The sequence below is a fragment of the Onychostruthus taczanowskii genome, unplaced genomic scaffold, assembly GCF_017590055.1.
Source record: "Onychostruthus taczanowskii isolate IOZ18803 unplaced genomic scaffold, ASM1759005v1 scaffold20, whole genome shotgun sequence".
NCBI lineage: Eukaryota > Metazoa > Chordata > Aves > Passeriformes > Passeridae > Onychostruthus > Onychostruthus taczanowskii.
Genome location: NW_024499240.1, coordinates 1,345,118 through 1,359,733, shown reverse-complemented (window position 1 = coordinate 1,359,733; position 14,616 = coordinate 1,345,118). Strand labels below are relative to the sequence as shown.

General features: G+C 35.5%; 1 protein-coding gene across 1 annotated transcript in view; it reads left to right on the top strand.

The window, feature by feature from the left end:
* Window positions 1–14,616, top strand: part of KCNH7 (potassium voltage-gated channel subfamily H member 7) — a 208,571-nt gene that overhangs the window by 179,365 nt on the left and 14,590 nt on the right. Inside the window, exons 10-12 of the mRNA XM_041403568.1 lie at window positions 2,991–3,243; window positions 5,034–5,239; window positions 7,753–7,852. Coding sequence (XP_041259502.1) covers window positions 2,991–3,243; window positions 5,034–5,239; window positions 7,753–7,852 — 559 coding nt within the window. The remainder of the gene's footprint in view (window positions 1–2,990; window positions 3,244–5,033; window positions 5,240–7,752; window positions 7,853–14,616) is intronic.

The window sequence follows — 14,616 nt, the reverse complement described above, 5'->3', positions numbered from 1 at the left end:
TTATTACACATCTTTTAAAAATATCTGTGTGTATTTCTTGAATTACGCATGAGTTCTGATTCCAAACATGTTTCTAACAATGTGAATCAAGATTTTTCTCACCAGGACCCTGTGGAATCACAACCGAGGAGATATTGTGTATAACAATAGAAATATGTTAGGAAAGAATTAAACAATTGAAACTCAAATCAGTATTTAAGTGATTTATTAGTTTTGGGTTTTTCATTAATAATAATATTATTAAACAGCAGTTCTAATTTTATAATTTTTAATTTTTGTATTCTGAAGACTGCATGGATGATTTTCTAATATTTAGTATAGGCAGAGTGTGTACAAATTTGATGTTGATGTTGATTCTCACAGTATAACATAGTTTTCAATAAAATTTCAGTAATGAATTCAGAATACGAGAATGAATGTAACAAATATTTGAGAGTTTGGGTTGGCAAAATGTCTGCACTGCACAGCATAAAACTTAGTCTGGAAACGTCAAATTCTGTATTATGTCACCTGCTAGACTTAGATTAAACACCTCACTACACACAATGTGTGCAATATGGTAAACTCTTTTTGGTAATGTAGGTTTTGCCATTGTTTTAACAAATTTATCTTCCAATCAGCTTTTTCTTGAATTTCTAATCTTGTATTAATGGAATCATCTCCATTGGAAAGCAATGTTATTAGTCTTCCTTTTCGGCATTTTAAAACTGTGATATTTATGAGTAGATGTCTTTCTGATGTATAAAACTACTTTAGAGTGTAAGCTCCATGGAGCAGGGACTTTTTAGTCACAGATGCTTGAAAAGAGGGTGGTATATTTCAGATGTCATTGACATTTAAATAACTATCAACTGATATGCAATGATTTTAGAACAGTTTCATGACAAATATAAATTAATTGTAAAAATAATTGTTTCTATAAGGGAATATCCAAAGTATCTTCAGAAATATAAACCAACACACATTGTCTGCATGGGTTTTGCTTAATGGTAAAATACAATCCCTTGAAAATCAAATAAACAGCTGATGTGAAAAACTAAAACTATTTATTCTAAGTGTAAGCTAACTGCTCATTACTTCCTAACAATTCAAATACACTTTTCTTGTAAGTACTTCTGAATTCAAAATGCATTTCCTTTTTCACATCCTATAAAAAATGGACCTCCTCTAAATTGTATTCAGATACATACCTAAAAAACAAATTAATTCAAAATAGGTCTTTTACACTCACATGATTAAAGAACAATTTCAAAATAAACACAATTCTTCTTCTCCTGTTTCATTTGGTGAACGTATTTGTTTCTCAGTTTTTCAATATCATTGAGCAAATAAGTTCCTACAACCTACAGCCTTTTTATTTCAAAATAATTACATTATATTAAAAAGCATAATTGGATACTGATATTTCTACTGATTTGATAGATACTGAAAACAGAGTGATGACACAGAAGCTTTTCATTTATCATATTTTCTTTTGCTTAGTGTTGTTGAATGCTGGCTTTTTCTGATGATGTATAAATTTCATGTGGTCATACCATAAGTCTCAAAAAATTTTCTATATCTGTGTGTTAAAACATTGTTTGTTATTCACAGCATTGACTTCCATTAGCAATCATAAAAACATTTCAATTCTGGTAAAGGTTCTAATATCTCATTTTTAAAACATAGCTTGGCTTGTGCAGATAGAAGCCTCATATCAGAAATATGTTCATTTTCACCAGCAAGGGATATGAGTTATGAATAATTTCTGCAATGAGAGTGAGTGTAGAGGAATTTTTTGTGCTGAAGTAGAAATTAATATAGCAACAAGAATGAATTTTGGATATATCTTTTCTCTGCAGACATGTTTACAAATATATTAAAAAAGTGCAGAAGATAAACAAGCATGAAATAATAGACTGATCTAATAACAAAGAGACACATCCTGTTCACATATTCATAAGACTTGTAGCATCAGTACATACTTTGCCTTTAGTAATATGCAGCAGTTGTAGCTGTCCCTAGGGAAAGCGACCCAATCACATCACTGACCACAGATAACAGGATATAACAGAGAAAGGGGGTGTGTCACCGTGTCAGCATGCAGAGTCACTCACAGTATTCCCTTGAAGTCAGTAGCAGAAGTGTTTATAGATTCTAAAAGAATCAGAGGTGTATTATCTAGAGAACTTAGAAAAGTTCACACATAATGACCACATTGTAAATACTCGTTTCCTTCTAAACAAAATTAACATGTTGCCATGGTACCCAAGAGGAATCCCATGATTCTACTTCAGGCAAACTCCTATTGTTCTGAGTAAAAGATGAGCAAGGACCACAGCAAGTAGCCCACAGCAAGTAGCCCACAGCAAGTAGCCCTGTTGTTTGCTGAACAAATCATCTATCTATGAAAATCTGCACAACATTCTTGTTTCAATAGATCATGTTGCTTTCTTTCTGATAAAAATCGAAGTCCTACACTTGCAAGCAGATTGTATTAAACACAAATATCCTAATAAAATGCCCTCACTCTGAAAAATATCTGATCTTCTTCAGACAGCTCTCATTTTACAAATATCATGGTTATTTCAGCAAAAACCTGAAATATAATAAATATAATAAATGCAGTACTTTGACAATTGATAAAAAGGAAATAGATATATGAGTCCAAATAAGTAAAATTTGGTCAAGACTTCCCCTTTCACTGTCTTATTTGTTATTTTCCTGCAGTATAGTCATTCATGTACCCTGATACCATTTCTTGAAATGAAAGACATCTTAATAGCATATTTTGTAACCACTATATAGGTTAGTATTTATAGGAGTACTCACATTGTAAAATCTTTGCAATATAGATTACACTATGAATTTGTTGAATTTTAATACCCCTACACCTTTTAAAGCCATGTCTATTTGTAGGTCACTTCTTTCTTTTCGTCCAGGAAGAAAACAATAATTATATCAAGAACTTCCATAGCATTTGTATGAAATCTTTATGCTTGTCTTTCCAGGTCCTGAAGGGATTTCCAGAATGCTTACAAGCTGACATTTGTCTGCACCTCAACCAAAATTTGCTTCAGAATTGCAAAGCTTTCCGGGGAGCCAGTAAAGGCTGTCTTCGAGCTTTGGCTATGAAATTTAAGACAACACATGCACCTCCTGGAGACACTTTAGTGCACTGTGGAGATGTTCTCACTGCTCTTTATTTTGTGTCAAGAGGCTCCATTGAAATCCTTAAGAGTGACATTGTTGTAGCCATTCTTGGTAAGTACACTATTACAAGGCATATTAAAAGAGTCAGATTTAAAAAAAAAAAATTGTTGTTTCTCCTGGGACGGGAAATTTGTAAATTTTTTACTATTTTTTTAAATCAAGCAAAGAAATAATATAAGAAGAAAAATCTACTTTACTGCAATCATTCATGTGTACCAAAGAACCCACATCTTTGGATTTCTAAAGATTTATCTTTAGTCACATCAATCCCTAGGTGAAAGATAAGCTGCAAGTTGAGGCAAGGAGACATCCAATTATTCCAGTTCTGATTGTGCTGCAAGATCAAAAGTCAAGGCCACCTTGTTCTTAAACAGCGATGAAGGTATTGAGACACACAGACTCCTCTGTTTGCTAACTGGAGCAATCTACTCTGGGCATTCAAAATGTCTTCTAGAGATTTTCAGAAATATCTGTTTCTGCCCACTAGGCCTAAAGGAAAAGAAGAGAATAAGAGATTAATTTTATCTAGAAGTAATGACATTTTAATTTTATCTAGAAGTAAAGACTGTATGTTTTCTTAACACATTCTTGTTTGTATAGCATGATGCGTTACTTGTTTTCTTTCCTAATAAAGTTGGCTCAGGACAATGCTCAGTCCAGCTGGGAGCTCACCTGCAGCTGGTTAGCTACAGCAATATGAAAAGTAAAATAACTAAAACCTTACATAACATGACTACAGATTTCTCCAATTTTATATTAGATAATAAGAATGCAAAGAATGTACAGAAGCATATACCAGCTGTAATATCATTCATATGTTGTCTTTCTGTTAATTGCCACTCTAGGAGCTTACACTCAGAAAAGCAGATGAAGCAAGATGTGGACTGGGGGCAGTATGTTTCAATACTTTGACTGATTATTCTGTTTATACTTTGCAGGGTGGATATGTGAGCAGAACAAAGGTGTGCCTAAAGCAATCCTTCCCTAGGTTTAGATAGTGTTAGCAAGATAATTTATCGTCTCATGCTGTTGCAGCTCATCAGCTGGGCCTGCTTTAGGCACAAACAAAGTAGAGAGCATGCAAGTATAACACTGTGAGGTTTTTACTTAACTGTGTAAGAGTCTGGCCCTGATTATGAGCAGTGCGGTTCATCAAGGAATTCATCTCTCACGCCAAAAACATGTACATTTCTCTACTATTTCTATTGCACTTGCAATCAAGACAAACTGATGATTTTATGGATTCATCAATTTCTTCCTGGGCCCAAGATGCCGACTAGACAAGTTTTTCATATCATGCACATCAGATCCCTGAGCTCTTACACTGTGGCAGAAAACCAGGTATTTGCAGGGCCATGCCACTATATCTCTTCCCACCTATAGCTGCCCACAACAGGGACTGCAGTCTGGAGCCTCACTCTCGCAGGGAATGGTAGGTCAGACAGATGTGCACAGCTGTATCCAAAATAAACTGAGCCCACATCTGTTGTGTGATCCATGAGGTAGGAATCTGCCTATAGCTGGCTCCAGTGAATGAGACCCTAGTATCGTGAAGAATCTACAAAAAAAAGGATAGATGGTATAAAGGAAAATTACTCTGCATAGAAATGACTCAGAAATCTAACAGTTTATCAATAATTAGCCAAATATTAATTAGCCTCTTTCTGAAAAACCTATACACAGAAATGGACATAAAAACTACTTAGTGCAATGGGAATCTCACTGTATTGCTTCATGTAAAACCAAGTATTCTATGCCTCTGTCATAAAGAAATACATTATTCAATGTAATGGCTTATTCATGTTTAAGATAATAATCTCTGTTTAATTTTCTTTCTGCAGGGAAAAATGATATTTTTGGAGAGATGGTACATCTTTATGCAAAACCAGGAAAGTCAAACGCAGATGTGAGAGCTTTAACTTACTGTGACTTACATAAGATCCAGAGAGAAGATCTACTGGAAGTTTTGGATATGTACCCTGAATTTTCTGATCTCTTCCTCACCAATCTGGAACTAACTTTTAATCTGAGAGATGAAACTGCAAAGGTACATATAATAAGTGATTTTTCTCTCTTAATATTATGCCAAATCTGTCCCACAGTAACAAAACTTGAAAATAGCATTTGAAAAACTAAGGTTAACAAAATGAAAAGCTAAAATCCTATATTTAAAAAATACACTCTCCTGATTGCTTCTACTGAAGTCAGTTAAACTCAGCAGAAGTCAATGAAATTATTCAGATGATATTAATCTAACAGGATTTGGTTCTATATTTAAATAGTATTAAGGTTTCACCCAGGGGGATTTTGTTAAAGCCATGGAAAATATGGTTTTATTAGATGACTATAGCCTAGGTCACCACAAGGGGTACTTTTGACACTAAATGTAATTGTACATCCATAAAATAAGGATAAATCAGATTATCCAGATTCCTTCTATGTCTAGCAATAGAAAATATTTAATTGCCTTTCAAATAAGAACTGTTAATTCCCTTATCTTGGCAGGCACTCTGCCTCCTGGGGACTAGAAACTTACAAGTAACCTTTCAACTTTCATTGTCTTCAGATTTGCAGGCATTTCTTGGTCTCTTTTTCCCACAGTGACTGTCCTAAATGTCCCCTTTTGCACAAATTACATATTCAGGAAAGTCAAAATATTACCAGTGTTTCCTAATTTCAGAGTGACAGGATTACTCTGACTTGGGGAAAGAAAGGGGACTCTTGGCCAAAGGGGGAGTGGGGAAATTCTCTTGCCCAGCTTGTGCTGCTGAGGCTAAAGGCTTCCCCAGAAGATTGTAGGTACCCAAGCCCTGGCCACCAGGCAGGGACTACACTGCCCACAGAATGACAGGTTTACATTTCATTATTTCTGAGATAATGTCATTTTGTGTCTTCCTTAAAGAAAAACAGACGTTCAGTGAGAAGGAACTAACATAATTTGGCCTCAAAGGCCTTCTAAGAAAAACGGAGAAAAAGAACACTAAGTTTTGGGCTGCAAATCATAGGGACATCTTTGATAATCAGGTGGAAATACTTATTTAAAAAAAAATATAACAAATACAACTTCTAACAAGAAATGTCACTTTTTCTATTATGACCTTTTTTATAAAATATCGTTCTGAAAATAAAAGTCCAATTATATTCTTTTTTTTTGTCATGCCTTTGTGTGCATTGAAAAGGTAATAAATATTAATTACATGTAAAATACAACACAATGGATGTATAGCCTAGTGATAAATTTAAGTTAAAACTGAATGTCCATATATTTGAAAAATTTCTTGAGGATAATTTCACATTAATGATTTAACTCTGAGCAATTATTTCTTCCAATTACATTGTCATCAGTGTTTAATCATTATTTTTTTCCTTAGATCATAGAAAAGGAAGGCAGGACAGGCTCAGCCATGCTTCTGAGCTTGCAAAATCACAGTTTTCCTCCAGCAATTCCACTTTCTTTTCACTGTCTATTGCAATCCAGAAACTCATCACCCAAAAGCACTGAGCTCATTCTCATTTTCAAAACATCACTCAGATCTAAATTTGTTATCAAAATAATAGGTGCTTCTGCTTCTACTTCTGCCCCTGCCCTCTTGTTTGTATGAAAGTACCTTTTTCTTCCAGCAGTTATTCCACCAGTGGGCCACCACTGAAGCACATTACTCACCAGGTTTAACAGGTTTAAAGTGAAGGGATAGAGAAAGATGTAAACGCTTCCCAGCTCCCCTCTGCCCTTCTCCTGCATGCAAATCTGCTTACTTGAGTGGTACGGGAAACCTCACTGGCACAGGGAATGGAAGTAGGTTAAAGCCAGTACCATGGGTATGTACACAAAGAGCAAAACTCGTGTTATATTTGCTAATTTGTAAATTTCTTAAAGTAGAAAAAACAAGAGTTAAATGTGTCTTTTACCTACTGGAAAAAAAAACACTGCAATCTTCTTAAGAGGGATAGAAAAAAACAACATTGTGTTCTGGTACAGAAATAAGTATCTGAATGATCTAAATCTGATAAAGAGGAAGGGAGGGTCTAGAAAGATAAAATAATGAGGTAAAGTGCCTGATGCTTGTCAGGCCTATATTTATTGTAAAATACAACTGTTATAATCATTGCGAACTGTAACCTTTATAATCATTACCATCAGTCAAATATAAATATAATTGCAATCAATTACCACTTTACTTCTTGAAATAGTATACATTCTCTGTTAGAGGTTAATTTTTTTCATTAATTTGTCTAAGGTTATGTAAATCAGATCTGTGCAAGTTCAGAGAAGTTGATAACACATGAACACATGTATTTCCATGTAAACTTATTATCAGTATAATTTTATTTCACAATTAGGTGATGACATTGTTGGTTTTGCTCAATTTGCATAAACTTTTTTAATGTTAGCCTTGGGCAATTCCATTCATTAGCTGGTGATGGAGAGGCTGATGCAGACTGACTTTAATACTGCCTTTTTTAAAGCTTGAACATGATTAACAGTCAATCACCTATTGCAAATCTGCCCTCTTTAGACGGGACTAATCTGTCATTTTGTTTCATATTTCATTCATCAAGTCTGACCTCGTAATAAGATCACAAACTACCAATGATACAGATGGAGATAACTGCAAAATACGAAGACGGAAATTGTCCTTCCAAAGTGAAATAGAGAAAGGTAATTAACTTCATTTCTTACATGAGACAGCACTGCCTCATTATTCATTGGTATTTCACTTGGTATGCTGGGTGCATTAGGGTCCATGTTGGCTGTTACTGGAGCAGCCCCTGAGAATCCAAATGGACAGGAAAACTTCTCTGCATTAACCCCTATATGCTTATGTAGCACTAGAAAATATATGGTTTACCCTTCCATGACTTCACATCTGTCTGTGAAGAGCTGTTCCAACATTAAGCTACCTTATTACCTTTGAGGCATGCATATATATATGTATATTATCTCTTAATATCTATTTTCTGAGACACCATGTTTTAAACTGTGTGGGCAGCTTAGTCTGTGGATTATTTTATCTCCTCAGCAAAGTGCTTTGTTGAACTTGATGCTAGGTGATGTTTCTCCCTGGAATTGAAATATTTTAAAAATTTAAAATTTAAAATATTTCAGAACACTGTAGATTCACCATAGTCTGATTTTGATCCATATGGTAATGTGTAAAAGGTTGTCCTGGCAAAAGTTTAGGTATTACTTTATGTGCTTACATTTACATTAGCAGCTTTTGAGAGTAAACCTAATGAAGGAAAATGCAGTGAAACATTAAACTTTTTCACCGCTATTCAGTACTGCTAAATACCAGAAACTGTAGACAGTAGATCTGGTGAGACATCAACAGTAATGAAGACAGCTAAGTTGATACACATGGATTTTCATTTCTATGTAGGAAAAACACAATTCCTTGATTATCACTGCACTTTTATGGTTGAATGGTTTGTCTGACTAATTACTGTTTCTGTTATGCCTGTCTTTCACACTCCACAGTTAAACCTCAGTCCTAAATGCAGCATAACACAAATTTATAGAGTAACAGAGTAGCTGATAATAAATAGGAACAGTTTAAATATCCATAGCAGGTATAATGCACAATGAAGAGACCCTAATCCAGAGTGTGGCTATTCAGAACAATGACATTCCTGTTCGATCAAAGAAGCATCTTTAGGGCAGGAAGCCAAGACTGACAACAAATCTGTCAGGAAAATGTCCCCATGAAATATTCAATCTGCTCTTCACAAAGAATCTGTTGACAGAAATACTTTGCCTGACTAACCCTCACATTTCTTATGAGAAAACATATGCTGTTACCTAGACATGATGGAAGTGATCTTTTATGTTGTGCCTGCTGTAGAATTACAAATAGGCTACTCAGATGTCAGTGAGGTTCCAAGACCCCTAGGCTTTTATGGTTCTTGCCCAGTCAATTACACTGAACATCCTCTTTGAAATATTTATTTACATTACTTTTGAAAGAACATACTTTCCCACAGTTTTGTCTTTGAAAAAAATACTTGCACCATTGGGTAAGAAGAGGCAAGCACCTCAGCCCTGGCAATGATTGTACAGCACCTGGCAATATGTGGGTTAGGCAGAAGTGAGGTACATTGGAAGTCCCTCTGAGGAGAAGATAAAACAAGTAGGAGTCCTTTGCCAAGTGCTGCGTACACTTTTGGTCCAGTGGCTTACTGCCCCTCTCTGGTCTCTTTTCAGATTCTCTACGTGTTCCCATGGCCACAGCAGACACCTCATAGTCATAGATCTTCAGTGTTACTTTTCTGTGGCCCTTCCCACATCCTCTTTGAGGTTGTAAAGTAGGTTCTACTAGAGGTACTGCTGGTTTTTAAAGTAATTTTCTATTGATTTCAACCCTTTATATGTAGGAGGGAGTGGCATCTTATTTTGATCCAGTATAGTCAGTCTATAATGATAAATACTTGGAGATGATCCTGCAGTTTTTCAGAACTGGAGGAGAAAAGACACAGTTTCTGAACAAACAGCTGGAAAATGCATTTCTGGCCACAGTGTGCCAAAAGGTAAAAAAATACATGTTGTATGAAAATCATAATTTGATTTCAGAAATATAGTTTGATCTATAGTTCTATATAGGATAGAGACTCCCAGAATTCTTACTGTTATATTTTGGTATTTTATTTCGCAATTATTAGAGGCACGCTTAGTAAATGCTCTTTGTTCTTGGATTCTTTGCTTTCAACTGTTGACCTACTAGCATATTATGTGGCCTGAAATGGTATTTTTTTTCCATCTTTAGTGTGATCATGATGTTTTCTCTGCTTTTGAGTGCTAAAAATGGGATTGTGGTATCTCAGCCTTTAGTTCATGCTAGCCTGATTTGGACCTTGTTTCCATGGTAACTCTTCCTGTACAAGTTTTAACAGGGGTTAAACAAAATCAACACAGTTCTCTTTTATGCATCTGCAGTTGGTACCCCTGATTCTCCAATTTCACACAAGGCCTCACTCCACATATACAAAATTCCACCATTTCTATCCCGTGTCAACAAAAACTGATGTTAACTGGTAAGGCTTATAAGGGCTCTGTCATAGTGTGATTTTAGAGGTTACAAGACTATTTGAGTGACCAGTTTGTTCTCTGGCTTCTAGAATCAGTTGCAGTATCAGAAGAGGACCCCTTCAAAAATGAATGTACACACTACATAGCAGCTTACGCTTGCTCCCACCCTAAAGAAATTCACATGCATGTCTTTCAGAATAATGGATGGTACTTCTTGCACAGGTGCAGGTGCAGACATAGCCAGCTGCCATAGATCCTTGACAGTCAGCCAAGAAACTCTCTGAGACTGCTTAAAATTAGCAGCATTCCTGCCTGGGAGTTCCAAACAAAGCTCTCAGCTGGGTTGGCAAGTTAGCCTCCTGCTGAAAACTTTGTGACAATGAGCTGCTCCATCTATATTCAGTTGTCATTTTTAGCAGTGCAGAATACAATTTTTTTCTTGCCCATTTCTCATTTACTTCTAGCAGTTCTGTGTGAGTTAGCTAATTTCAAGGGAAATACATTCAGGCAAGAACTTTCTTTTGCTCTGCTAGTTCTGAGTGCAGTTCTATTATCCCATGCTGAATAGGGCATTTCTAGAGCTGTTTACACCAATATAAATATATAAATCCAATATATGAATGGAAAATGCACAATGTAAGGAGACTCACTGAAAGCCTGAAAACTTGAGGCTTTGAAAAGACTCTTCTGAAGGTCAAGCATTATCATTTTTGCTAGCAACTTTTTTAACTTTTTGTTAATGTTGGCTCTAAAATCTTAACCTTCTTGGAACTGTTCTAGTCACAGCTGGCCCAGGAAACTTACAACAAGAAAATTTTCATTCCATGGATGTGATTTTAAGTGGCCACCAAGCAAAGTTCTCACAGATTCTTGTTACCCTGGGGCTTGCACTTGCCCACGTTGACACAGACTGTGACAATCAAAGGGGATAGAAAATACATTTTGTTTCATTCTTAAAACATTATTAACTAATAAACTCATATATTGCTTAATTTGAAGAGTTATGTTTCCTGATCAGACTTTTCAAAAAGTGTCTACTGATCAATTCTCAAAGTAAGCACAAAAGCCAGAATTCTAAAAATCTTCTGAGTCTTGATTAATGTAACTACCCTAAGTGTTCATTGCTTGTAGGTGTCTTTCAGGCTAAGAAGCCAAGCCATATTAACACAGCTTTATTGAACAAAGTATCTAGAGGCCATTGCTCTTGATTTAGATATAGAAGACAAGGAAATGTTTCAGGAAGTGATTCTCCTACCTGAATCTATGGAGTACTAAGAGAATGGGGAAACACCCCCTGCCCTGTTCTTTCCCATTCTTGTCCCCTCTCTCAGCTTACTTATCTAAATGCTTGCTTTATTAATAGATGTTCAGACAAACACTGTGCCATGTTCCCAGAAGGAAAGTCAGGTAAGAATGTGTAGAAAAATTGAAGCTCTTACTTAACTGTGTTAAACTGTTAGTATTTTGCTGATGAAGTTGTCTTGGGCTTAATTAGCAAAGAGTTTCTAATATTCCACTGGAGTGTTAGGTCATTAAACAGCCAGGAAACAGCTAATGTGTTGGCATGTATCATTTGGCTGGAAAGAAGACTTCATGTCCCCAAAATCTTATTTAATCATGAAACCCGTAGCAAAAAAGTACCTGGTCATCAGAGAGCCCACCAGTGCAGTGTTCCATCTGCTCCTATTAGTGTTACAACTGTTATCACAGTGCCTAGGTGCCACTTCAGGGAGCTTCCACGGAAGAGTCTTGTTTCCAGGAGTTATTCTCAAAGAGGCTGTTTCCAAAGGCCAAATCTGATCCAAATCATATCCATAGCTATCTTTTGAAAAAAATATAGTAATAATAGTACTATGGTGACAGCGGAATCCCTTGTAAAAGAGAAGAGAATTCTAAATTTGAAAAGGGAATTGTTTTGATCTATGCCTTGAATACATTCTGAGGTGCATTGCTATTATTCTTTGTTTCTGACTGTTTTTCCCCATAGCATTATTTCCTGAAATATAAACCAATAATTGTCCTTCCATCATTATCTGATTACCATTGACACAAAAACAAACAAAACAAAGAAAATGAAGATGGAGGGCTGTCACTGCATGCCTAACATCTCATTGTGCTGAAAATGGCACAAAAGAATAAATTAAAAACTTCATATTCCCTTGACCTTTGAAGGTCTTGGGTTTTTAAATATGTCTCAAATTTGGTTATTCAAAACCCAGCTCTTTTCTAAGCCCTTGTAAAAATAGGGACATGGATTCTTATGGAAAAGTCGATAAGGACTTCAGTCCATCGCGATGGGGAGGTTTCAGTACCTTCTGCTGTTCTCTATTTCCAAAATCACCCAAACTTTCATGGGTCAGAGTCGAAACATGGCAAAGGACAGATTAATTTTCCAAATACTCCCAAGCAGTACTGATAAAGACAGTAATTCAAACTCTCTGCAGTACAGTTCATTTCCTCATCACTACTGAAGCTACTTCAAAATTTCAGGAAAGTTGCCAGAAGTTCTACAACAATGGAATCTCACTAGTTTATATCTATATTTATATCTAACTTAATCTGTTATACCTACCCATAGTAGATTTAGGATATCCCAAATAATGAATGAAATATCGAATTAAAGAACTCTTCCATCATTAAAACCAATCACAGGAAAAAAAAAAAAAAAACCTTTTTACAATTGAAAGATAAAATGTTTTATCTTTCCCAAAATACTCCCAGCAACCTGCTTTTCTTAGGATTAGGGATCTTCCTGCATAGTTACTAGACAGACAACATTTTTCCTTGGTGTTAGTCAAATATCACACACATGTCTGACAGTACATTTCTAAGTAAGGGGTCCTAAAGATAGGTGGGATATTTGAAGAGAACCATAATGAGTAGAAGTGAGAAAGAAGGAGGAAAATATGCATGTGCTGAGGAATGCAAGAACTTTCACAGCTCGGGTTTCAGAAGCCACTGTAATCTTGTTTCAAATTTTGAGGTCTGACAGGTCAACAGACATGTAATTGAAGGTGCTGAAGCAGGACATCCAGATACACAAATTCAAGTGCCTGGTGGAACTTCAGGCAAATTCTTTCTACGGGTTTATGAAATGCCTCAGGAAATGCATGTGCACCTTTAAGACCTCTTCTCTCTGCCATGCTTTGATATAACTGCATGTGTTTCAAAAGATTATTTTTAAGGAAAAAAAAAAACAACTCTGATAGAAACTACCTATTCTCAGTTAGTTTTTGTTTCACTTTAGTTCTGCTTAATATTATGCTGTACAACGGCATAACTATAATATAATGTTCACAGAAGGAAAAATTGTATTCGTGTAGCCAACTCTAATCTTATTGCAAAAATCTTGTGCTCTTAACAAAGTAAATTTTTAATAAATATGTGATGGCTTCAGGATTCATTACTTTGCTTTCTTAAATCTCTAAACTGTGTAATCCTATGGTCCTCAAATTTGAAGAAATGTCTGTACCACTGAATAGGCACTGTGTGCTTTATCTCTAGCTCTGATTATAACTAAAAAGCTGCAAACATACCTTTCTACTTTTAAAAGTGAATTGCAGTGCAACTATCCATCAGAATATTATGTGATTATTTAGATTACCAAAAGAAAATAAAGTGTGTGTAAAAGATAGCTTTTATGTTAATTGTCTTATTGTACTCAGTATTATTGTTGATAATGTGATATACAAATGGTTTTCCTGAGACCCTTACTATGCAAAGTGCACTGTAGATTTTAACAGTTCAGTCTGTTTTCAGAGCTTTAGGACCAATGACTTCTCCTGATCATACCAGCATCTATCTTTACAGATAAGATAATTTGGAAAATATTTAGATCTGAGTTACTCAGGTTATCCAATAGACTTTGTACAAAGCTTTCAAACTATTTCTCTTTCTTCTTGTGCACTCTATATGTGATTTTTCCATACAGTTTTCATGCATTAAGACCCATTCAAAAGTAGGTAATTATACATTTTATAAACTTGAACGATGCTGTAATCACCAATGATGTTTCACCAAGGAGGAAGAAAAACCTCTAGAGATACCAGTTTATGCTTTCTTATCACATAAAGTTATCAGCAATAAGGACTTTCAGGTTTTACTTTCCTTATTTTTTTCCCCCTACTATTTTGTCCTCAGGGAGGCATTGGTCATATGCAGATGTTGGAGCAAAATATACTTTCAGCAGGCACTCAAAAATGTTTATGAAGGCAGCACTTCTCAGTTTACCTGGTTATCAGTCACCATACTTGAGATGATCAGAACAAACTGTTGAACTGAAATTTGTCTGTTCAACTAAAAAGTGGTAGAATGCTTTGTTCAAGTTTTTAGTCTTCTAGAACGGACTTTCAGATGATCTGTCCTGGAACATGCTCCTTGTCAGAACAGGAGTTACGACT